This window comes from Vigna angularis, chromosome 1 (genome assembly GCF_016808095.1).
Source record: "Vigna angularis cultivar LongXiaoDou No.4 chromosome 1, ASM1680809v1, whole genome shotgun sequence".
Lineage (NCBI taxonomy): Eukaryota > Viridiplantae > Streptophyta > Magnoliopsida > Fabales > Fabaceae > Vigna > Vigna angularis.
The window spans coordinates 18,210,529-18,235,857 of NC_068970.1; the positions used below are offsets into that span (position 1 = coordinate 18,210,529).

The following is a 25,329-nucleotide window of genomic DNA, read 5'->3' on the forward strand; positions in this document are numbered from 1 at the left end:
AGGGAAGCTCTCAACTCCGTGAACGAAAGCACACTACCTATTTGAAATTTCAATGGTGGGAAGTAGTGGAAAGGTAGAGAGAAGTCAGAGTAAGAAGAGGAAAAATGGAACTGAGTTTAGAGAGAGAAAGAGTAACTGGAAAATGAGATCAGAGTTGGAGAATGAGGCCTATTCTGAGGTCCTAGTGCCCTTAGCTCCTTGGGCCAGGCTGCAGGACCCAATAGCCTTACATTTTCAGGCTCTTACAGAAAGACAATTAATAAAATCATATCAATAATAAAAAGAGTATTAGAGTGAATTCAACATATGTTTTCATCAAACAATACACACAATGAAATAATTATTTGGGTGTTGCTCCCTCCATCACCACACTTTTCTCCCTCCACCTCTCCTTTACTATTTTGTCCCTTAGTAAAATTTTATTTTTAGGGTTATTATTTTTTAATTTTACCCATTCACAACCTATTTCATTAATAACCTATTCTAGTCTCGTACATGAGTAAAATACTTTTCTTTCGTCGTTTGAGATACTACAAGTTGCAAAGGTTGGTGGTGGTGGAAAGAATTATCAAGCAGTCTCCCTCTCGTGGTGCAGTGCGTGGAGTGGTGCAGTGCTTCTTCATATTCGAATAAACCTTGAAATAAAACCCTAAAATAAAAAATGTAACCTTTAAACGGAGGTGACATTCTTCAACAGATGTCAACATCCTTCAACGGATGTCAACATCCTTCAACGAATGTCAACATCTGTTTAAGGAAAAACGGATGTCGACATCCGTTTTACCTTAAACGGATGTTGACATCCGTTGAAGATGTCACCTCCCGGTTTAAAGGTTACGTTTTTTATTTTAGAGTTTGTTTTATTAGGTTACATCTCCGTTGATGTATACTTCCTCACGCTGGTTGATGCTCTAGACGTTCCTCGATGTTCCTCCACACCACGGCAGCGATGCTCCTTCACACCACGGCGGCAATGGAAGCTTTCAAACAAAAAAAATTGGGAAGAAAAAGGAATGGAAGTGCGGGAGGTGAAACGAAAATGGAGAAAGGGGAAGAGAGTTCCGTGGGTGGGTGCTCGAAAAGTAAAATTAGGGTTTCAAATTATTTAAAATGGAGTAAAAGTAAAAATCTTTTTAACTTAAGGATATAATTGTATTTAAAATAATATGGGGAGGTGGAGGAAGTATATGATGGTGGTGGAGGGTACGACTCTCCTATTTCAACCACCAAAAAATGGATCATGATACTTTTACATTTAAAATACTTTTAGACTCTGTTAACATTCATTATTTTATCTTTTAATTTTGTTTATAAATACAATTTTTGTAAAGAGTATTTTACCTCTAAAAATAGGATGCCAAGTGATTCTTTGAGTATAAAAAATCATTTCGCTTAAAAAATATCATATCCAACGGTGTAACTTTAGGCAGTAACTTAGTGTAACAAAGTTTTTACAACACCAGATCTAAATCCGGGTGAACGGGTTTAAACCTTTTGAATCGCTCTAGGGTTTAAGTTTGCCATTCTTATTCCAGTGGAGTTACTTCACATACGACGGAAGGTACATGCGAGAGGTTGGATCCGACACACTCCGGTAACTTACGTTTCCTGTTTTGTTGACTCGGTCTTTCATCTTAACAACTTAATCTATGATTTGAATTTGGATTTGTGGTTGTGTTTGATTGAAAACCTTGGAAGGTGTGTGCCCCTGGTTTCAAATGATGATTTTGGAATTAAATCTGTGAATTTCATTGTGTAACAAAGTTATCGAACTCTCATTAAAAGAATTAACAGTATACAAAGTTCATGTTCATGTTTTTTTCTCTGTTCCTATCTTCAATATCTACCCTCTAAACTCTGTGTTCGCTATCCGTATGTGACTTCGGGAAGAGGATTTTTTAGAACCATGTACTGGAACATTTTCACCCTATTTAAGCTTAAATCATGTTTCAGATTTTCTTGAAATTTTGAAATGAAATATTGGATTTTCAAACTAGAAGTTGCAAATTCTTGCATGGCTGGGTTGGTTGACTCATTGGTATTTTCTTTTTGAAGTTATGATGGACTCGAGGAAATGTTCTGTTTGTATTCTTACTCTTGTGGATGAAGAAAACTATTGTGTTTTTAGTTGAAATTTGAAGAGTGATCAGCAAACCAGTGAAGTTCTTTCCACAAGATGGCATTCTCAATTTTCAAATTTATACAGTTGTTCTCTGCCAATTTGATGTGAAAACTTGCCCCTTGATTTCGACACAACATATGGGGTTTAATGCAGGGAGCTCATTAGCTGTGATCGGTTTGGTACTGAGTTCCACACAATTTTTCCTTAATTATTTCATATTTTCAAAGAAATAAAATCATATGTATACTGCATACATAAATCAAGTTTGACTATTTTAGATTCTTTTACCACGTTATCATGGTTTTGAGCACTTTGATAAAGTAGTTGAATAAAGTAACCCTTTCATGAATGATGCAACTCTTAATTTTATTCTCCCAGTTTACATATGCCTCTCAGTGAGTGACTTGGAATCTTATTTAATGTTTATGTTTGTTCTGCATTCCTACTTCTTAATCATAGGTCTGCATGAGGTTTTGTTTAATCTATATTTTTATCTGTTTTTATTTCTTTCGATTTTTGATTATTTAGGCAAGCTAGCCCGCCAATTTGCAAAACACTAGGGGTTAATATATTTAACCCATTTCCAAAAGAAGATGGGCCAACCCATCTTGTCCCCCTTTTTGTCACTTCGTTGGTTAAAGTGAGCTAATATGCTTTGCCAATGTTAATTGCAGCTAATTTGCCTTCATTTCCTTGAGACGCTCACATTTGCAGAAGATTGTCATTCCTCTTAGTTTCATTTTGGCAATTTGCGAAATTAAACTTGCATATGGCTTTGCGAGGGGTTTGGCAACTTAACAAGCTGGTTGTCAGCTATTGCAACTGGGGTGGAAGTAGCAGAGGTATAAGGTACATATACATTCTTACTGCGTTTTCATCTAATGTATTTATGTCTATATTCATATTCATGTTATTGGGAGCAATAAGTTTTTATTTGTTGGGCATCTGGGTTTATAGGTTTTCTAAGTTACTACAAAGCTCTTTATTTGTTTATAACATTGCAAATTTGCAAAAATATGAGGCCATATTGGGAGTTTTGAAACGATGTAGTGGAATAGTTCATAAATCTTTTATCGTCTTGACTTTTATAAAAAATATGCAATTTAATGAGTGGATAAATGAATAAATATTCCTTCCAGGACTGAGCAATTGAGATTGCTGACAGTCTTACATAATAGCTAGCTTATCTTCTAATAACTGGTTTTTAATTAGATTATTGTTCTTTGGAATACATATTGTGTTGCCCTTGTTTGATCACATTTCTCCTTAGACTGCAAGCTTTATCTTTGTTCTTCGATTTTGGTAACTAGTAAAATTCAAGTCTGGAAACCTAGATGCCTACTTAATAACTGAACTTTATGTTGAACTTCATTTTCACCTCAAACTGGGAAAATTTATGAATTACAAACTACAATTTGTTACCTCAATTCTTCATTTGATGGCTTTGCACTATTCCTGGTATTGAAGGCCAGGAACCAAAGTGTTAAAGATAATATTTTCTCCTGCTTTGAACAATGTATTCTCAATTTAGTTTTAAATAATTGATAGGGCATTTATGGAGTCTCATTTGCCAGCATTTAAGGAGAAGAATCCTCAATTAGAGGTGGTTACTGAGCTAATTCGTGGTCAGCATCCACATCTGAAGGGATTTTACAGTAAGATTCCTGTGCTCTTTTGTAGCTTTGTTACTAGTTTTTCTTAGTTGTAATGGATGATTCTCTTATGCGATGTCGAATGGGACTGAATGCTGGGTGGTAAAAGGAAAGGAGAAATTTTAGCTCTATTATTACAATGGATGAGTGGACAAACTACGCAGGATTAATGCATTAGAGAGAAAGATAGATAGCATCTATAGTTAAAAGAAGATCCAAACCTGCCTTAATACATTTTTGTTGTGATTGATGATTAACTTATGAAATGCAGAGAACAAGAATCAGCGAGTGATATGTGTGAAGAATATGGATCCAGAAGACATACATTTGCACGCAACTAGGCTAAGGAATGCGTTGGGAAGGAAGGTGGTGAAATTGAGGACAAGACACGTAACTAAGCACCCTAGTGTGCAAGGTACTTGGACAACTGCTCTGGAATATTAAGATAGATAATTGGCTGTGAGAAAGTTCCTCTACTTAAGGTGATTTAATCAATTTTTGATCCAATGGGTATAAGTTCTCACATCCGGCACAATTTTTTCTTAAGTTCCTTTTCTGTATGAAGACATTTTTCTTTTCTTTTCTGGTTTGTATTGTTTGCTTCCCAACCATGAAGCTAATGAGAACTTATAAATAAATAAATAAATGAATCTTTTCGTATTCGAAATTTACCAGCTTAATTCTGACCTTTTTAAGTTGGTTTTGAAATGTTCATAATTTGGGTCTTGAATAATCTTGATTGGCATCTGTTAAGATTCTGAAACTTAAGATTCTTTTTTGGAAATGATCGTGAAGGCTACATGCTTATGACCCTTTTGGCAAGACTATAGTAGCATTGCACAAAAATATTGGAACCACGAAGAAGTCTATTATGATCAAGCTGATATCATGTAAAGCTAGCCACAATACAATGATTTTACGTGAACAAATGTGAAGGATAGAAAAACAGTGTATATCTTGCACTGTTTGTGTTTCTCACGTAAATATATAGGATAGAAAAGGAGGCAAGACACTTGCCTAAAACCCTATACATAAAGTTGGGTACATACAAAACAAAATAACATTGTATTTCAACATACGTCATTAAGTTGGAAGATATAAATCACACGTATCAAACTTGAAGCATATAAACTCAATCTTAAGTCCTCTTAGAGATTTAGTCAGAGAATGTATCTGAGCTGATCATTATTAGAGTTGATAAACTCAATAATAAGACCTTCGGACAATAACTCCTTTGTAACAAAATGACAATGAACAACTTCTCTTCATCACAATACAACTCTTAATACAACTCATTTTCACAAAATCAACTCTTAATAGAGTTGTTTAATCCACACAAGTTTACATGTAACTAGAGTAATGAATTTATACTCATCTTCAAGTTTACATGTAACTAGAGTCATGGATTTATACTCACCTTCTGCACTAGATAAAGCAACATCACTTTATTTCATACTTTTTCAAAATATAAGGTTCCTTGTGGATCTATTGTCAATGGGACAATCATCCCAATCCGTATCACAATACATTTGAGTATTTTTCATGTTATCATACAATAATCTTTGACTCAAATTCCCTTTTATATATACGAGAATGTGAAATCATTACGTTATAATGATCAATGTGATGGGTCTACATAAATTAACTCAACTCCCATTGATAAGAAGGATCAAGTTTAATTATAGTAAGATAAATTGATTTTTCTACCAACCTTCTACATTTTTCCAGGTTTGAAAAAAGTTAATCTTGATCTTTCATTAACTTAAGATTTTAGTCCAAGGGTCTATCAATTGGTTGCAATTTGTTAGACTTGTCTCCTCCAAAATATCAATAACACATTTTCTTTGTGAAATGATCATGACTTCTTTTGATTGTGCCAGTTCAATATAAGCATATATTTTCGATTATGAAAACCTTTTGGTTTGGAAGTGGCTAATAATTTCTTTTATTATTAAGCAACTTTTGGAATATCATCCCATGTAATGGAACATAAGGTAAACACATTTCACAGAAGAAGTATAATGATAGAATACAAATACCTGTCTTGCTTTGTTTCAGTCCAAAAATGTGATAATATAACTAAATTTACTAAACCAAGCTCGAAGTAATTCAATAATGATGTAATTTACAAACTAAACTAGACTCATTTGGAGTAGCAGACCTAGAAGGTTGATCCATGCAAATTTACTCTAAATCATTATGAAGACATTCTTAATGTCAAGATGGTGAAGAGATCAATAACAAATGATAACCACAAGGAAAAGGCGAACATTGATAATCTTAGTCATAGGAGAAAAATATCATAATAGTTGAGATCATAAATCTAAATGTATCCATTATTTACTAAATGAGCTTTGAGACAATCTACTTCACCAATAGGACCAACCTTATGAGGATAGACCCATTTGCAACCCATACTAGGAGCAAAAGGGACAAGATCTCAAGTATCACTTTTTTTAAGTGCATGCATTTCATCAATTATAACATGTCTCCATTTAGGATGACTAAGTGTCTCAAACATTGTTAGGAACAATAATAGTGAACAAGGAGAAAACAAAAGAAATATGAAGGAGACAAATATTGATAACTTAAAAAATTATTAACAAAATATAAATTACGAGTAAATCAATATTTTTTAAATCAACATTTTCTAAGTATAATAGGCCTAGTATAATTATAGTCAAGAGAAGGCGATAAGGATGAGGATTCATGTTATGTGAATTTATGGGTGAAGGATTTGAGTCACAAGTATCTCTTAGCAAGGATGAAGGAGTGATTTGTGCTCAACATAGACATATGGAAATGTGAGAAAAGGTGGTAGAACAATGTCACTTGTACTTTGAGCTTTGAGTGTGAGAGGAAGAAGAAATATTCAATGAATCACAGGATGAGACAAGAAAGACATGTTAAACAGATGATGTTTCACTCAGAACAAGAAAAAAAGTTATCTTGAAAGAAAGTAATATATCAACAAACATATAATACCTTCTAGTTAAGAAAGAATAACATTTATACCCTTCTGACATACAAAAATATCTTAAGAAAATACATTAAATAGTTTCTCTTTTTATGTAAATATATAAAATACAATAGGAGGCAAGACACTTGCCAAAAATCTTAACCCTAAAGTTGAATACACATAAAAGAGAATATTAGCAAAATAACATTACATTTCAACAATTTCCTTATTAAATTGTCAATCTTTCCTAAGGACGGAATTTTTCTTCAATTGTTAGCTTCCTGGAACATTTCAGTTAGCGCATATGATTTTCTTAAGCAGTTTCTATCTTCAATAAACTAAAATTTGAAGGAATGTATCACCTGAAATGTTTTACTCGATGCGTTAAATTTCTTCAACTTAAAGAAAAAAATTTTCTCATATAGGAAATTGTTTCTTAGAATAAAGGTTTAATAGGTTCGGAAGTCCCTATATTTGCGGGTTCGTTTCAATTGAGTCCTCCAATTTTGGAAGTGATCAATTGGGTCCCTAATTTGGTCAATTTGATTCAATGATAGCATTTTCGTTAAATGTAGTTAACGACGTTAACTTTTTTAACATGTGGCAAGCTGAGGCATCCCGGTGGCACCGTGAATGGGTTTTACTTGTTTTCTAGGTATATTTTTATACCTATAATTTTCTGTTTTGACCGTGGAAACACGTTTTTAAGTAAGGATAAAGTTGAAAATGAAATAAAATTAAGTGCTGAAAGCCCATTGTCTTCTGGAATTGCGAAATCGAAATGAAATTGGGGAAGTCGAGGTTTAGGGATAGTGGGAGGGAAGGTTTGGATTGTCATTGAATATTGCTTGAAGAAGATTAATGGTACCTTGGTGAAGATGACCGCTGTTAGGATGATGAAGGTGAACTTAAAATATCTGTCATGAAGCTATATTTGGAGAACAATTGAGGAGAAATTTCGAATCTGAGGCCATGAATATGTCTTCTATGTGTCTTTTGCTATGGAAATTCACCTCTTTTACTGATGACTGGTTTCTATTTCTTTGTGGCTCGTTGTGTAGTGCAGGTAGAGGATGAAGGTCCTGGTGTGGCAACGGAGGATGGGAGACAATATTGGAATGGGTTATAGGAATGAACAATTGTGATCTGAGAGTAAAATGTTTCCCTAAGGTTGTGAGTGATGGTTTTCCCGCATTACGAATTGAGAAAGGCCTCTAGAGTAGGGGAACATTCCCTTTCTTAAGTGAAGAATCATGAAAAAGCCCCCCTCTGGTTTATTTTTAATCAGATCAGTATTAGGAGAAAGATGATCCTCCTTCCCCTCCCTCCCTCCTTGGTGACTTCTGGAATCTTTGAAGAGAATGGCTCTCAGTGACGATGCACAACACCACTCTCCCTCCATCCTCGATGCGCTTCTCTGCGAAGAGCGTGACACCTTCGACGAGAATTTCGATGCGAACGACGCTGAGTGTGAGATCAACGATGATGACCCATCTGGGAGAAAGTTGCAATATTTTCCTTTGGCTTTGCTTCAAAATGATCTGTATTGGGAAGATGAAGAGCTTGTGTCTTTAATCTCGAAAGAGGGAGAGACCCATTCATGTTTTCTTAGTGCCATTGCCGATTTTAAATTATATTTTTATTTATTAATATATTTAACAATTAAAAATGTTAAAAATACACCTATACAGCTCAAACGGTGCCATCTGGATGTCTCAGCTTGCCACCTGTTAAAAAAGTTAACGTCGTTAACTGCATTTAACGAAAATGTTATCATTGAATCAAATTGACCAAATTAGGGACTCAATTGATCACTTCCAAAATTGAAGGACCCAATTGAAACGAACCCGCAAATATAGAAACCTCCGAACCTATTAAACCTAGAATAAAAGCATGAATAGGAAAACCATGTAAAGTTTATTTATTTAAAATATAATCAAGTAAAAGTGAAAAATAAGGTATGAATGTTTTAAGGTTTTTTGAAATTTTTTGCTATTACGAGAAGACTGTTTCTGGTTCTTAAAAATGATATTACACTATGAAGATTGCAAAAACTATTACTATAATAAAAAAAATATTTAAGAAACTCTTGAAAAAAAAATCCATCTTAAATATATAGTAGTTACTTCACAAAACAACACGGTGAAATTTAAATGTTGAAAAGATAAACTCAATTATAAATCAACATTGAAACTAAATAAAAGAAAATAATAATGGTAAAAAAAACAAAGAATTAAAGAAAGTTTAGGAAATAGCTTGAAGGCAAGGAATAATTTTTTATTTCCTTTACGGTGTGATGCACAATTGGATCATCCGATAACAAAATTGAGTCAAAATAAAGGGATTGTTTTATGAAATACTCCCATTTTTGTTTCTATTCATGCTATGAATTTTTTCTTAGCGAACAGACATAAAATGTGGTCAAATTTTACACGGATGATCCTCTTAGACTAAGCGAAGGCGGGAGAATACTAAAACTGAATATAACTAAAATAGATTATAAAAGAAAGTCATTTTTTTGCTGAGCTTTTTGAAAATTTCGTGCTGTCCCTAATGATGAACTTTCAAATGTAAATTCAACCTAAAGACTCATGCAACTAATTCTTAATTGAGTGTCTAAATTGAGTGTTTTACTCAATTAATTGTGATTTAAATAATTGATGATTACACTCAGATTTAAAAAAATATATTGTATTACTTACAGGGCTTCTTTAAAAACTGTTTTTATGGTTGATTTTTCATAGCGTTTCTTTTTATGCATACTATTTTCAAGATATAAGTAGAGTCTCAAACAGGTATCTTTTCTTTTTGTGCATACTTTTTATGCATAGCATGCGTACAAGATCATGAAATGCCGTTTATTTCCAAATAACAGATTCTGTTGTATCTTCCAAATATCCACTTTTGGTAGATGAATTGTGTTCACCTAGAAGCTTGTTAAAAGAAATACAAGAATGAAGTAGACTAAATGTTTATTTTAATTAAAGTAGGGATTCACCCTCAACAATTTTTTAATTCATTAGGCACATTCGAATTTATTATCATGGATTCGTAAAAGTGGTTTCTAAATTTTAATCTGAAGTCTAATTTCTTTGACAGTATTCCCAGTCGAGAATAGCAGAAACTAAAAATAAGAACATAACTCAGTCAAAAGCAACAGCTTAAACGAAATGTAGAAATTGCTATTACACAGTATATGAAAGTGTATTTCAACCTTATGACGCCACCCTTTGATTCACCAGTATATTACAATATTCACAAACAAAATTGCTTTTACAGATGATGATATATCTAGAGAAATTTCTATGTACCTCTCTATCAGGGGGTTCAATGATCACTGGATATCGTGGTGACAACCTGATTTATTTGAAAAAAGAAACCTTCATCAGTTGAGTGAATATGGTTTGCATAAATTGCTATCTTGATAATAGTTGACTATGCCACTGACCTAATGACACTCTCAAGTAAGATATTAAAAAGCAGTAGCATGAGCTTTAGCTCATAATGGCTGGAGTTCTTGCTCGGTAACAGCCGCATCCACTGGGTGGTATGAGTGCAAGTTTTGCTGTCTTTTTCTCCAAATTAAGAACGTTCCTGATATTAACAGTCCTACAAGTAATGCAAACAGAAAAGCTACACCCAGGACCCAGAAGTATTGCTGCCACCAATTCCTGCATCATTACAGGCAAGCGTTTATAAATATCTGAAGCGGTTATATATATTGAGAAGGCGAATTCAATAACGAGAAATTTTAGATAGCCACTGCCAAGCAGCGCCGTTCAGTTCAATATTATAAAAATAAAAAATATCTACAAATGCATGGTTGTGCAAAATTTACACACAATGCCATTGCACCCGCCAATTAAATGGAATGTCAACTAAGAATTTCTGCTCAACAAGTGTGTGCCGGAGACACGTCTGCCCTTTATGTGGGAAAAAAAATAAAATAAGAGCAATATCACCAAAGACCAGTGAGGCCCACAACAGCAAATTCTATAGCAACGGAGAGAATTGCTAAAGTTAGCTTTCCAACGGAAGAGGATATTCTATTCTATAAAAGGTATCCCAAAACTACCCAAGGCAGAAGAGAAGGCATCATTCTCAGAAGGTCAAAGAACAAGCATTTTTAAATAAAGCCTAGCCCTAATCATAAATTAATAAAAAAACCGAGACTGAGATGTTGGGACTTTCTACTGAATAACGTGTTATCTAATTCCAGGGGCATGGAGATAATCCACTTCAAAGCTTATTTATCTCATTAATTTGCTCAATATACTAAAAAATTATAATGTTTTAAAAAACATAAGATTAAAGCCAGATTAATGTTCGAACTCTCAACTGTGCATTGAAAAAGGCAACAATATGCAGACACCGGGACCGTAAACCCCAAACAGGCCAAAAAAAACACAATTTACAAATACATAAAGTAGTTATAACCCATATACAAACATATGGGGCAAATCCAGAAAGTGTGAGGCGAGGAGCTCATCTTTAAACGAAAAGAAAAAATAAATTGTCCGATGTGTTAAATTTAAAACGTGTACAGAGTTCCTTAATATTTTATATTTCTAAGTACTGTTTAGACTCTTTTGAAGTGTTGCTTCATAGCTGTCCACCCTTATATCCGAAACCTTTTCTCCTGGCTATCTCTTTTATCAAACTTGTATTTTCGTAAAAGTATCTTTGAAACCTACTGTACTAATTAGAAGAAAAAGAATAAAGGGCTGTATCATGCCCATGATTAGAGGTTATTTAAAATCCAAAACGATTTTTTCCACAGCTTCAAATTGAGAAAGCAATTTGTTCAATCTTGAATCAATGCTACGGGTAGGAAATATATCAGACATGCACAATAAAAAGCAAGGGTTACACACTGAATTAATGCACGAAAAAACAAACACAACAAATACAGACGGTATGGAACGGATAACATTCCCAATTTAGGGCTTTTTCTCTTTGAAGAAAAACCTTACTTTGATGGATGGTCAACACTCCAATCAATCAACTCATAATTTCCAAAGGTGTCAGGAAGTTGAATGCGATGTTCAGCAAGCCGGGAAATTATATTCTGTATAGAAAATCACCATCAAATGGGAAGTCTTCATAAAAATGCAGGGAGCAAAAATGTCAACTTACCGTTGCAGTAGTGTTAGAAATATAATGAGCATACGGTTTTGGGGTTATGGCCCATTTACTGAGGGAATCATTTCCAAAAGACGTAAAATTCAGTAAGTGGACCTGTAAACATTCCTCAAAGTAAAAAAAAAAACACGTTAGCAGAGTAAATTGACTGAAAATGTATAGTTCGCTTGGGAACTTCGGAAAGTTATCACCACAAATTTTGAGAGCCTTAAGCTTGGGACCTCTACCAAAATCCACACCTACCTAAACTAGCTGTACCATGTACACGTATATTTTCAATCAAACACATTTTAACTTTATAAAAATTGTTAATTGAACTTAAATATATTAAGCGCAACAATATTCATGCCATGTAGTAATAATTTCTAACCTGGGAAATGTTAACATTTAACTCATGAGCAAAGAGTCCAGCCAATTCTGTAATGTGAGGCTTCATATCCACATAACTGATGTTAAAGGAAATTAACATTGTTATTTTTGCAATTTTGAGTTCACCTGTACATTTGGGTTTATTAAAGTACATTCGTCATGAATGAGTCCACACATCAAAAGAAATTGCACTAATTACTAAGACATTAAAAGGTCAATGAAAAATGTTAATAAATACACAAAGCCTGATATAACCCATATTAGCAGATGATATCTCTATATACTTTTAAACGCATTTGAAGACTAGCAGCTCATAATACCTGGAGGAGCTTCATTCTGCAACGAAGATGGAGCAACTGAAGGCTCTAATGCTTCGGTTGGAGGGCTTGCTTCTGAATTTGGAGGTAATGGTGATGGGGCAACGGATTCCTGTAATCTTTCCCATAAGTCGGTACAGTTTGTTTTCCAGAAACCAATCTTTTCCTGCTCACGATCATACATTACAAGAGTGTTTCGAACGACAATACCTACGTGAACAAAAATGACGAGAATTATCACTAAAGAATTGCTGAAACATACCACAGAAGCTAGCCATATAATAAAAAATTAGAGAGGGAAAAAGATTTCACATGAAGTATAGAAGCGTGAAATAGATAAAGTTTCAAAAACCAAATAAGTTACCTCCTAACAGAGTAGTAGGATCTTTTCCATTTTGGAAAATCCCTAGACAATATGCTCCTCGCACTTTTGAATGCTTCATAAAGAATGGCCCCATGAAAAGTAGGGATTATGGAATCATTAACATTTGATAACAATTGCACCAGCCTGCAAACACAGCTAAAGCTACTAATAGTCTTGTATGACTAACCCGGAACATGTAGTTTTCAGGTGTCAATGAATATTTATCACCGTTTCCAAATACCATATCAACCACTGGAAAACTTTTAGAGAGTTCGGAGGCATCACTGAAATACAAGCAAACCCAAGCTGTAATGTAAACTGCAATTAAAGAGTAATGTGAACTCTTATCGTAACAGACATACATTCCAGCACCCGAAAAACATATATCATTATAATTTGGATCTGGACCACTGACTTGCTTGAGAATTTGAAGTTCCTTTAATATCTGTAAGTCAAATAAGTATAATCAGAGTCATCAAGTCTATAAAATACAATTTTGCTGCCAAACTTTGCCTTGAAAAAAACACTTGCGACCACATACAAAGAAATTGTCAAATGAAGCCTACAATCAGCAAATTGGAGATTCTTCAAATTATTTATAAATCAGCAAATGCCTATGAGCATGAAATGCATACTATGATATTCAAAAGAAGAAAATTATTGATGATTCTTAAAACCTTTAAAACTTATTCAGGAAAGGTTAAACAGTATCAGTATTGGCATCCCATTTGCTAGAAAGAAGTCAAGGGTTAGTATTCAAAATCCTGACACTAAAATCTGTACCAAATACTTGAGAAACCATCCAAACTCAATGAGATATCCATAGAGCTATACATGCAATGGTTTTCATAAAAAAAAAGGGGGGGAAAAAGCTCTAAATGACTTAACTGTCAAATTCAATCAGATAAATTCCCGAGAAGTTCCTAAAAAATATCAAGAAAATTAGTGTTGGTGTTCAAGTCTTTCAACTCCATTAATCACCCAGCAATGCCAGAATATGTTGAGAAGCAATATTATGATTCATCACCAACAGCTTCAGCATGTAGAGGTTGTTCCTTTTCATGCAACAGAGAAGTCCAAGCTTCCCCAACATATTTCAAGATAACTCTTACAGTATTTGTGCTTGGCAATTATTAAGAGGTCTCACATTGGTTGGGAACATGGCCTAAATACTCTTTATAAAACGTAAACAATCTTCCCCTTTTGAACTAACTTAAATAACCCTCCTCCAATACCGTAAACTTCACAACACTCCAAATGTCAATGACGGCATAGAGGGTATTATGATGGCCCACAGGGAAGGAACATTGCCAAAATACTCTTACAAGACCTGGAGTTGAGAATCCACCCCCTCCCCCTGTCAAGCTAGCTTATAAAGTTTAGTTTGATTCGTCCATTTCAAACAGCCCAGCTTTTCCTAAAACCTTATCTAATTATATATGCCTAATAACATGAAACTCAAAAATTAGAAAATGAGAGGTCAAACTATAAAATGAAACTCCAACTTCATACAAAAATATTTATAAAGGAACTTACTGCATCTTTAAATGCAAGAAATGCTGCTTCTGGAAGGTAAGCATAAGTTGTACCGCTATCCAGGACAGTTCCATGTTTCCCATCAAAAGTATTTGCATTTAGAGGCAGTTGCTTCCCCGCAACATGTATCTCCTTCAAATCAATATTGTAATATGGACTGTCGCCACCCCGAAACTAGAGTAAATGTGTGAGATTAATAAAATGCATTTGTTAAGAAAATGCATCACATCTCGTATCCACAAGATGAGAATTTTGTAACACACCTGCGCACAGGATCTGAATATGTAAAGACCATGTCTGATGGGGGAGATATGCCACCGAGAACCATTGCACCCCCTCCAACATCCATTCCACCATAGCATAGTGAGAATGAATCGCTTATTACATTTTTGTTCACAAGTTGATCCATAATACTAAGATCTCCACGACCCAAACCCATGATGCCATCAGCATGTTGACTATAAAGATCACCAGTCTCAACATTTTCGCAGCCAAAAACTGCACGCTGTGGAGCAAGGTCACTCTGATTTCCAAAGGATATGACATCCTCACCAAGGACACCACTGCTTGTACTCATTTCAGCATATTGTCTCTCATACACACACTGCATCCTCTCACCGTCACAATTGCAATCCATTGTACATTTGACAGGTTCATAGGTGCTTGATGAATCAGGCTGAAACTTTGGATCCTGTTAAGATAAAATGGGATACACAAGTCCAGTCTACATGAGACAAAGTTAATGGACTTTCATAGAAACAATAAATTTAAAACAGTTATTCTTTTGTCTTCTTGGGTTCTGTTAAAACAAAATTGGACACGCAAATCCAATCCACTATCATTTAAGATAAATTGGATTGGTAACAACTTATAAATGTATAGGTACAACAAGTTTTAAACAATGTGATTCTTTAATCTCTTTATCGTACCAGAAAATGATAGCATTCAGAAACACAATGGAAGCACAATTATTCTACTGCATTAATAGGGATGAAAATCATCAGTTAGAGCAATCTCTGCACGACCTTAGCATGACCTACTACTTCCAGATGATGATATAAGCATTTTTGTTGGCCTGGCTTAGTTATATGAAAATACAACAACCAAGTTTTTCTGAATCCTAAATTTGAAGGCTAATATTGAATGAAAGCCTCCAAATAGGTTTCTATAGCCCTACAAAACCAAGGTCTCAAACAGACACCAAATCCCAATCATAAACCAAACGAGCATATTATAGAGTGGTGATAAACAGAACACTCATTTTATCAAAGATCCCAACAAAAGCCACCTATGTCTTTATTATTATTTTTTGTTTCTTCCATTTTTAATCAGTTATGACTCAGAAAAAGAAAATAGGAGTGTTGGGCCAGTGCTAGGTGTTCATTTATCTCTTTCCTATTTAAAAACTAACAAACGTAAAAGCGTTATCATGTTAACCTAAGTAGGTCTTTTCAAAGATCTAATCATAACCAATAACTCCGGTAACAAACAGACAAAGGCAAACGAAGCTGTAAGCCCACATATGTTGTTGCCTTATTTCCCAGCCTTACATACTACCCCGAGGGTGTCGGTGCAATACGTAAACATAGAAAAGTAGAAAATGAAAGAATGATACGAATGAAGCATTTTATAATCAGTATCTAGACTTCTACTTTATCCAAATATGCCATCAATCTACACTCCCCCATTTGACTCCTTTCCATTTTAACTCTCACCAAGATCATGCTGACTGGTAGCGCAATTACACTTACAAAAGCCTACACCACATGCACATTATCCTAAAGCAATTCTTTCATATAATTAAATTTAAAATTTCCATTTGCAGTATTTCAGTATCCAAAATAGCCCAGGCATGGATGTGTCAGGAAAGGAAAAAAATTTAAAACAGATAACCAACATTATCACCCATCACAACATAATGAAACATTATTATGTACGCAAATTAAAAAGAAAAGAAAAATTAAAAAACACAATGAAGCATTACCTGGTGCCTGCCACACTGTTCGCAAGAAGAGCACGGAACATACGTAACAGTGCTACCCGTATCAACAATAAGCGCAAATATCTGCGCAGGAGTCCCGATCCAAAGCCGCGTCGTGTAGTACCTAAAATCATTCAATTCTTCAATTACCGAGTTCTGCCAAATAAAAACAAAAGCGAAGAAGGAGTGCGAAAAACGACGACGTAAAAGGTTTACCCGTTGAGGAGGAGATCGTCGTGGAGTCTCATACGCGCATTGGGATGGCGCTTGGACTCGGATCCGTAAAGCTGGCGACGGGGATCGAGCGCTGACGTGGTGGAATTAGGTGAGGAGAGGTACAGGGGAAGGACCATAGCAGTGCGAGCGCCGTTGTGGCCGTTTCGGAGGAACGCGGAGTCGCCGGCAATGAGTTGGAGGAATGGGGAGAAGGTGATAAACGTAATGAGGATGAAGTGAGTGAATGCCCGTGCCATGAGTTGCTGACTCGGGCTCGTCGAGCGAGTCACGATCCGAGTTATGGTTGTTCCTGCGGTAACGGACCGAAAGGAGCGAAAGAGACGAATGAAGAATGGTGGGGAGTCTGTGTCTCTATGAATTGGAGAAAGGAGGGAAGTGAAGTAACTCAAGAAAAGGTTGAGATATTCATATTCATTCGTTTCTATTTCCGTTACACTTTTATATATTTTAATTTTAGGATTTTACTTTTTTTGGTTTATTTTATTTATTTTCCCCTTTTTAATTATCTCCATTTCAGTTAAATAGTACAAATTTAATTTTAAAAAATTGACAACATTAAAAATTTTACCTTTAATTTACTTATAAAAACCAATAATTTTACTCTATACAGCAATTTACAATTAAATAACAGGATGAAAAAGTCAATAAATAAAGTCAAACCTTTACTCTTGTAATTGACAAATAACTGGGTGAAAAGTTGACAACACTTAGGGCTTGTTCTTTTGAGTGATTTGAGAGAGGAAATTTGAGAAGATTTAAAGATAAATTTTTTTGTCGTTTATTTGAGTAAATTTGGAGGTAGATGAGAATGAATTTGAAAATAATTTTTTTTAATTTGTCACGTCAATACAATTCTATACTAATTCTCACAAATTTTATTTCCAAATTCATTCTCATTTACTTCCAAATTCACTCAAATAAACGACAAAAAAATTTATCTTCAAATCCTCTTAAATCCCCTCAAATCCACTCAAAAGAACAAGGCCTTAGAGGTATTTTTAACTAGTAATCCCCCTAATTCCCCTCTCTTAGATGATAAAACAGCTATGGTAAAATCGAGATTTAGGAAATGTTGAAGAAAAAATTAAAATAATTGATGAAAAAAATGATCAAATATTTGTTAGCTAGTAATTACTTATTAATATTTCATATACCTATTAAGTTAAATTATTTATTGTTGGTTTAAATATTTATAAAAAGAAATCCAACCTAACTTCTTGATTTGTTTTATATTTGAAGTAACCATCAACTGACGTTTTCAAAAAGTGGAAATTCACTCCTTTTGTTGAGTGTGTTTCAAGCCAAGAAGTATAAAAAAATCTTCTGGAGCTAGATGAATTCCCGAAGAAACAAGCCACAACTTGTATGTCCTTTTTCCGATTTAAAAGCCAAACTGTCCTTTCGCATTATTTAGTGCCAGACGAAGTTCAAGGCATTGGTTGCGTACATGGCAAGAGAGAGAAAATTGGCGCACTACTGAAAATACTCTTTCTAATTATAAACCAACTCGTCACGTTTCAATGTCGCATGTTATAATATAAAATCAATTACCAAAAAACTTGTCCAAGTACAAAATCACCCGGCAAAGAAATTCAATTTTGTCGTTTTGTTGAAAAATATTTTCGAGTAACAAGCTCCACTTCCTGCTAATTTGGTCATCTCATCCACCATATGTGACCGTATACAGATCTTACTAGAGAAAAAATTTCCAAGTATTTTCCGTTAAACCACATAAAGCATAGGTTTATGCTACAGCTTGTTTGTTTCCCAAAATATCAATATAATGGATACTTGATTCAACATGTTACCATTGGGTGAAAACGTAGGAGTACACCAGCCCTTTGGAATCATTAGAACCTAAAGAAATCACAAAAAAGGTACATTTTAAATGTCGGGATAGAATCAGTACAGGTGAGTTTGATTTTCCATTAACACAAACTCTGAGCATGCGAACAAAAACTAACTAGTTGCTTGCTGACAAACATACATGAGGCCCTGTCACAAATTCTCAATGGAAAACGGGTAACATATACTAATGAGTGGGTCGCTCTCATGTCTGTAGTCTTACCACTAATTCTTGGATGTAATATGTCACATGTATGGCTGGTGCGAGGATTGCAAACTAGTACCCATATAACGACCATAGTTAGAAGGAGGTACATTGGCTGGTCCAGAGTATATAGATTGGCCTGGAACTTGGTAATCGTATGTGATTGTACCAGCATGAGGATACCTATCGGGATTTCCTGCGTATGGAGCCCTAACATGCGGAACCTGCCTACCCAAAGCAACAGTTGAGGCGGCAGTAACAGCAGATGAATGGAGTGAAAAGTATCTCTCATTAGGTCTTTGCCTCTTTAATTGAGGGCGTTTGCTAAACTCTCCACTTCTCTTTTTGTCCCCCTTCGATTTCTCTAGTTGAAGAACCCTTTTCTTAAGTGTATCAAGTGGGTAGTCAGATTCAAGCTTGTATTCCTCAATACACTTTATTACAGCTCTCAGTGCTGCAAGCTCTTGTGCATTGGCATCATTCTGCGAGTAAATGATGATGCACATATAACAATACAAGCAATGCAGAAGAAAAATCAATGAGGACAATAACTCAATCAGAATCCGAGTCAAGCAACAAAGCATACCTTTGCACTGGCAATATCACGCACATTTCCAGTCTTCACTTGTGAATTTCTCCTTCTATTCTTGAGGTATCCCTTCAGAAGGGGCACAGGGGGGAAGCTTTCTTGAAGCTGGAAGGCATGAATAAAATGTACAGCTGCTATTTGTTTCCCATTGTTGATTAACGTTTCTACAACAACTGCATTAACAATGAAGATTAGAAGATTAGAATAATCAACATCTAATAATCATATTTACTCTTGGCATGAAAAATCCTCTGTTCCGCGTGTCTACTCTATGTCAAACAATCTAGCTATACTGACCCCTAAAGAAAACTGCTTATCTAGCATATATGGATGATATCTGAAAGGGCAATCCTTCATTGCAGACATCACAGGTCAGTTTATTAAAAGAACACCAACCTGGAATTTTTTGAATTAACCCAATAGAGCGGCAGAGCTCGGGAGCCTGCCTAAGCTGAGCAACTGCAAGTACAAGCTTGCAGAGTTCTTCTTCATCAAACTCTGAAGCAATCCTAAAAGTTGAAATAAGCTGCAAGAATGCCTTTGCTTCCAATGAATTTCCATTGGCAGCACCAATATCTGCTCTAGCTAACTTGGGCCTCCACTCATCAGCAATTGCTTTGGCTTGCTGTTTGGTTTCAGGGTTCAGAAAGTGATCTGCACCTGGGTTAGCCCTTGCCAATAAGGTGGCCATGGCTTCCAAAATTATAATGTAGTATTTGCACATGCCCTGTTGGGCAGCACCCGTTTTATCTTTTAGTTGGGAAGTTTCATTGGTGGGACAAAACCCCACCAGTGAATCCAGCACTAATCGTGCAGGGTCAGTTGCATTTGCTAATGCAACAGAAATTTCTTCACGAATAACAGACAATTTTTTTTTATTCTCCACAATATAATTCAGAAGACCTTTTGCATCCATTTGTTCACAAAATTGTGTCAGCTCTGGATGTGGCCTAACCTCAACAGCCACACTTTCATACTTTTCAGCTGACTCATGAGGAAAATCATCCTCTGAGGAATTTGTATCGCCAAGAGAGCTGCTTACCTTGTTATCTTTGTTCTCCCCATCATACACAGACTCCAGAGCTGCATTCCGGTGATTTGCATGAGCCTCTACAATGGAAGCTACAGCAGCATCTTTAAGCTCCTGCAACCGATCTAAGAGGTCTTGCTCTTCTGAAGCAACCGCAGCCTTCCTCTCTTCAAGTAGTGTATCCACTTCTAATTGTTTCGCTTCATACTCCTTCTCCTTAGCTTTGAATTCTTCAAGTTTCTTACCCAATTCTATCTCAAGGTCATTGAAATGTTGCTTAATTTCAACCCACTGAATCTTGTTCTCAGACTCCCCTTTTAGAGCTTCCAATTCAAGAAATGCCTGAGCAAGCTGCTCTATCATAGACTGTACATTAATTTCCTCGCCCGGCTCCTTGACACCCATATTCATGCAGCCAAGCAAACAGCACTTCAAGAACAGATCAATTTAATGGTCAAAAACTATTACAAACAATAGTAATAACATGAGAATGACAATAAACAGCAGTTTCTTGAATGGGACAGATTAAAGACCGCATACTCATGTCGCAATCCGAACTAAACATGAATCTGGGGTATTAAAGACCGCTCTTCTTTTCATAATTATCGACCTAAGGGTACCTACCATCTCCCTCTTCACACCCGCATCGACCGTTAACCTAAACCAATTTAAGTTTTGCATATCAAAATGGCCATAATTTAGTTTATCAGGTGCATTCAGACAATTTGGTAATGTTATGCCTACGTATATGCTTTCCACTTGTTAATGGAATAGGACAAACTTCAGACGGTTCAAAAGAAATAATAATGGTAATTTATTACTTTTAAGGTTTTGAATCGATGTCACAATAACACTAAGGACACAACACAGCGCATTTGCAGTTCCTTGACATTCATAAACGAAAATATCAAATATTTACCTAAAGAAAATATTGAATCCCTTCCTTCTCAAGCAGAACTTTGAAATCTACCTACTACGGAATGAAAATGGAAAAAAGAAATCCAAACGTTCAGTTAAAAATACATAAGAAACAGGGGTGATTTAGGTTATTAGAAATACCGTACGTTTTGATGCGAGAAACTCGTTGTAATGCGAAACGAACAGTATGTTTGAGCGAGCTTTCGTTTAAACCCTAATTAGAAATTTCGCAGCGTCCTGAGTCGAAGCTTGGAAGTTGAAAAATTAAGCACAATTCCGATAAATTAGAGATTCAAAAACTTACTCTGAGGCACTAGGTGGGGAAGAAGAACCAAAAGGACACAGACGGAAAGAAAGAAAAGTAGAAAACAGGGATAGGGTACGGAAATGGGGTTTCAACAGTCGAATATTTTAGTTCGAAGTGTAAAAAATAATTGAATTTCTTAAATACTATTATGTTTTTGTATTTTTTTTACATAAAATAATATATTGGCTACTTAAAGTGGAAAATTGTTTTTAATATATAAAATAAAAATATTAATAATAATTTTTTCCACGTTTTTTCTTTTAGTTCAAACAATTGTTTTGTATTTTTTCTTTCTTATTGTCTGATTTTTTACATTCAACAAAAAAAAAACCTCGAAAATGTAATATTTATTGTCTAACCATTTGATTTTATTTAATTGAATTAGTAAAAACGTGTTTATAATCTAAAATTATATATTTAAGCTAAGCATAGATAGCTTTCAATAGTTGAGAACAGGATATTCCACCGAAAAACTTTGTACTTGAACCAACACCTTCAAGCAAGAAGAGACAAATTAGATGAATCAATTTTATTCAACTTTTAACTCCCTCCAATATAGTGTGATTTTGACCAAGTTTCAACCTTGCTAGAAAATTGACATCTAATTGTTGCATTTTCCTAATATTATAATGAAAAATGATTTAATTGTTGTGTGTTGTCGAGTTAATTTATTTTTTATTTTCCATCAATAAAAAATCGTGATTGATTTGAATTTTAAAATGATTATCAGAAATTAAAACTTTTCCATTATTATTATATATTTTTTAAAGAATAATTGTAATAAAAATAACAAATTAATACTTTTTCAGATAAAGATAAAAATTACTTTGTATGTTGACTATAATGATTCGCATTAAACCTTATTAATAAAAAGATGTTTTTCATTAATAATTTAGAAGAGATTACTAATATTATATCCTCCGGTTCGTAATGGATATTAATCATACATATAACATTGAAAAGATTATCATTTTTAGTAGAGTTGTGAAAATGGGTCATCTGGCCCGGTCCACTACGGGTTGGTGGGTAAACGGGTTAACTCATTGATTCACTTAATTACCATGTTTTTTTAAATAAAAAAATTGTAAACTTTCTATAATTTAAATTTAAACAAATTTCACTCACAAATTTCACTTTCAGGGTTTAATTAATTTTGAAAATAGGGAACTTAAATAATTTTTTCAAGTAAAAACAAAATAACAAATATTTTTTTATAAAATTAAAATTAAAATTTAATAAAATAAAATTAGGTAGGTGGATAGGTGGGTTGGTGGGCCAACCCGACCCACCACAGGTTCAACCCGCATGAACTGGGTTTAAATGAGTTAAGTTAAAATCTGACCCGTATAAAAAAAATACAATTTTTTCAAACCCAACCCAACTCAAATCCGTGGTAGACCGGATTGACTAGCGGGTTATGACTCATTTTGACAGTTCTAATTCTTAGTAATATCATAGTTAAAAATAATATTTTTCTTTGAGCGGATAAAGAGATGCTATAAAATATTGAAAATATTAATAATAAATAGTTTAAAACTAAAGCACTCCATAATTAACTTTGGATGTTTTTATATTAATAACTTTTATATACATATAGTATTTATACAGAAAAAGAATATCACAATTAAAATGAAATCTTAGTAATTAGAATGAAAAATGGATTAAATATGATGATTTTTTTAAAAAAATATAATGAAAAAATTATTAATTTTAATATTTGACGGTCTCGTCATACTTAAATTATTTGATATTTTATCGTTTGTATCTTACAGTTTTAGATTTTTTGTTATAATAAATTTTCTTATTCTTCCATTTGTAATGAATATTTTATTTTATTATTTAATCAGATTTTAACTTTCCCATCATAATCAACTTACAATTACTTAAACTGTGAAAAAAAATTAAGAGATTTGTTTCAATGATGAAAATTTTTATCCGTGATTATTTTTCTCAATTTTGCCCATTAAAATGTATAAGTAAAATGATTATAGTATAAAAACATAGGCATAACACGGGTAGGATTCTAATATTCACTCAAAACAATTTCTTAGTGTCCTTCAATGCTATTTTCTATTTGTTTAGATAAGTTGTTTTCCATTTCATCAGGATCACGGATATACTAAAGGTGTTTCAATCTTAAAGTTATTTTGGGTTTAATCAGTAATTATTATTATAATTAATGCGTAATAAAAGTTTTAACAATTGTATTTATAATTTTTTCTATGAGTTTTTTTATTAGATTTAACTTAATTACGGTCTAATTTTATTTAAATTTGATTACTTATCTGTTTAGATTAACTAAATAATTAGTTGATTCTGATGGCAACCAATCAATCCCCTTCATGCTTGGACGATCAATCATGTTATCTGGATCGGTATGCACTGACTGGTACATATAATACATAGGCCTCGAACCTTGAGATTGAGTTAAGACCACAAGTGAAAAGAGTTTATTACCACTCGACTCAACCTTGAAAATATGATCGTTGGCGATGTATGGTTGTGTCGCCCTATGAACTGTGTCTAAGCTTCATGAACTGTTACATTCATTTGGCTTGTCCTTGAAAATAAGACCGTTGACGATGATCGGGTGTGTTGCCTCGTAAATTGCACTGTTAGATCCAACACCATATGTGAACTTCTTCTGAGTCGTGCTGACAAAAAACAGACCAATTATGTCAATTCCCCACTACACAAATGGTCAGGGGGAGACAATGTTGTGAAGTTCAAAAGAAGGCACCTTGATGTCATTTTCATGCTTTTGGCATCTATTACATCTTTCCACAAATTTATATTACAATCGGCCTTGATCGTCGGCAAAAAGTAGCATGCTCACAGTACTCGTGCCTTCATAGCTCGTTGATTGGTGTGCATACCGCAGACATCGTTGTGTAACTCATCCATCACATACTAAGTTTCTTCTTGGACAAACACTTGAGGAGGGGCATAAAAAATTCTGTTATAGAGGTCATCGTTGATCGTAACAAAACGAGTGATCCTCCTAGCATCTGTCGATTTGATTGATTGATCGTCCTCCTGGTTCTTCAATAGGGCATAAATTTTTATTCTCCAATCATTTGGATCAATCATGGAGGTTCTCATACATTTGTTGATCATGGGCTTCGTTAACACTTGTTTTATTACGATTTTTAACTGCCTTTTTTCTTTTCCTTCTACTAGATTAGATGACAGGTTTGTTCGAATGTTCTCCATTCAAAGCCTATGCTTAATGGTGGCTTCTTCGAATTCCTTCATCAACTATGTCACTTTGTGATAGTACTGGTAAAACAAGTCATTTTTTACTTGATAGCTTCCTTGTACTTGGCCAACCACTACTTGTGAGTCAGTCATGAATTTCAGTCTTTGTGCTCCCAAATCTGTCAGTTTTGCTGTTAGGATTTTGTACTTGGCTTGATTGTTAGACACCTTAAACTTGAAAACCAGGGAGTGTTCCAAGCATACTCATTTGACCCTTCCAAAGTTATGTATGCTCCTCCCCCATTTGTCTAACGACCCGTCCATGTACATGGTCCAACATTGGTTGGTTTGTTCGCTCTGAGAACCCAGCAGTTCATATGTGAAGTCAGCGAGGTGTTGGCCTTTAATAAAGCCTCTCAATTCAAACTTGAGATCAAACTCTAACAGCTCCACCACCCATGCAATCATTCTCTTTACCAGATCAAGCGTTTTAAGTATTTTCGCGATGGAATTGTTGGTTCGTACGACAACTTGATGACTTTAAAAATAAGGTCTGAG

General features: G+C 34.5%; 3 protein-coding genes across 12 annotated transcripts; 1 reads left to right on the plus strand and 2 right to left on the minus strand.

Annotated features, from left to right (window-relative positions):
• The first annotated feature begins 1,432 nt into the window (after nucleotides 1–1,432).
• On the plus strand, nucleotides 1,433–4,441 carry LOC108334605 (54S ribosomal protein L51, mitochondrial-like). Of its 2 annotated transcripts, XM_017570487.2 has the most exons (5): nucleotides 1,433–1,594; nucleotides 2,056–2,301; nucleotides 2,797–2,971; nucleotides 3,671–3,777; nucleotides 4,046–4,441. In XM_017570487.2, the coding sequence occupies exons 3-5, from the start codon at nucleotides 2,892–2,894 to the stop codon at nucleotides 4,216–4,218; spliced, it is 360 nt and encodes a 119-aa protein (XP_017425976.1). In that variant the 5' UTR covers nucleotides 1,433–1,594; nucleotides 2,056–2,301; nucleotides 2,797–2,891; the 3' UTR covers nucleotides 4,219–4,441. The 2 variants fall into 2 exon arrangements, with proteins under 2 accessions (XP_017425976.1, XP_017425967.1); XM_017570478.2 differs by lacking the exon at nucleotides 2,056–2,301 and having other exon boundaries at nucleotides 1,436–1,594.
• A 5,453-nt stretch (nucleotides 4,442–9,894) lies between these two features.
• LOC108323819 (aspartic proteinase 36) lies at nucleotides 9,895–17,074 on the minus strand. The gene is made up of 13 exons (XM_017556586.2): nucleotides 16,659–17,074; nucleotides 16,446–16,566; nucleotides 14,725–15,152; nucleotides 14,462–14,618; nucleotides 13,288–13,370; nucleotides 13,113–13,209; nucleotides 12,926–12,998; nucleotides 12,565–12,771; nucleotides 12,246–12,370; nucleotides 11,870–11,971; nucleotides 11,707–11,801; nucleotides 10,182–10,404; nucleotides 9,895–10,090 (listed from the first exon to the last, which is right to left on the minus strand). The coding sequence occupies exons 1-12, from the start codon at nucleotides 16,913–16,915 to the stop codon at nucleotides 10,233–10,235; spliced, it is 1,917 nt and encodes a 638-aa protein (XP_017412075.1). The 5' UTR covers nucleotides 16,916–17,074; the 3' UTR covers nucleotides 9,895–10,090; nucleotides 10,182–10,232.
• A 1,471-nt stretch (nucleotides 17,075–18,545) lies between these two features.
• LOC108323813 (FRIGIDA-like protein 3) lies at nucleotides 18,546–21,670 on the minus strand. 9 transcript variants are annotated; one of them, XM_052871885.1, is made up of 6 exons: nucleotides 21,571–21,670; nucleotides 21,413–21,480; nucleotides 21,268–21,321; nucleotides 19,715–20,741; nucleotides 19,316–19,491; nucleotides 18,546–19,211 (listed from the first exon to the last, which is right to left on the minus strand). In XM_052871885.1, the coding sequence occupies exons 4-6, from the start codon at nucleotides 20,709–20,711 to the stop codon at nucleotides 18,771–18,773; spliced, it is 1,614 nt and encodes a 537-aa protein (XP_052727845.1). In that variant the 5' UTR covers nucleotides 20,712–20,741; nucleotides 21,268–21,321; nucleotides 21,413–21,480; nucleotides 21,571–21,670; the 3' UTR covers nucleotides 18,546–18,770. The 9 variants fall into 9 exon arrangements, with proteins under 9 accessions (XP_052727845.1, XP_017412063.1, XP_052727846.1 ...); XM_017556574.2 differs by having other exon boundaries at nucleotides 19,715–20,777; XM_052871886.1 differs by lacking the exon at nucleotides 21,268–21,321.
• Nucleotides 21,671–25,329: the final 3,659 nt, after the last annotated feature.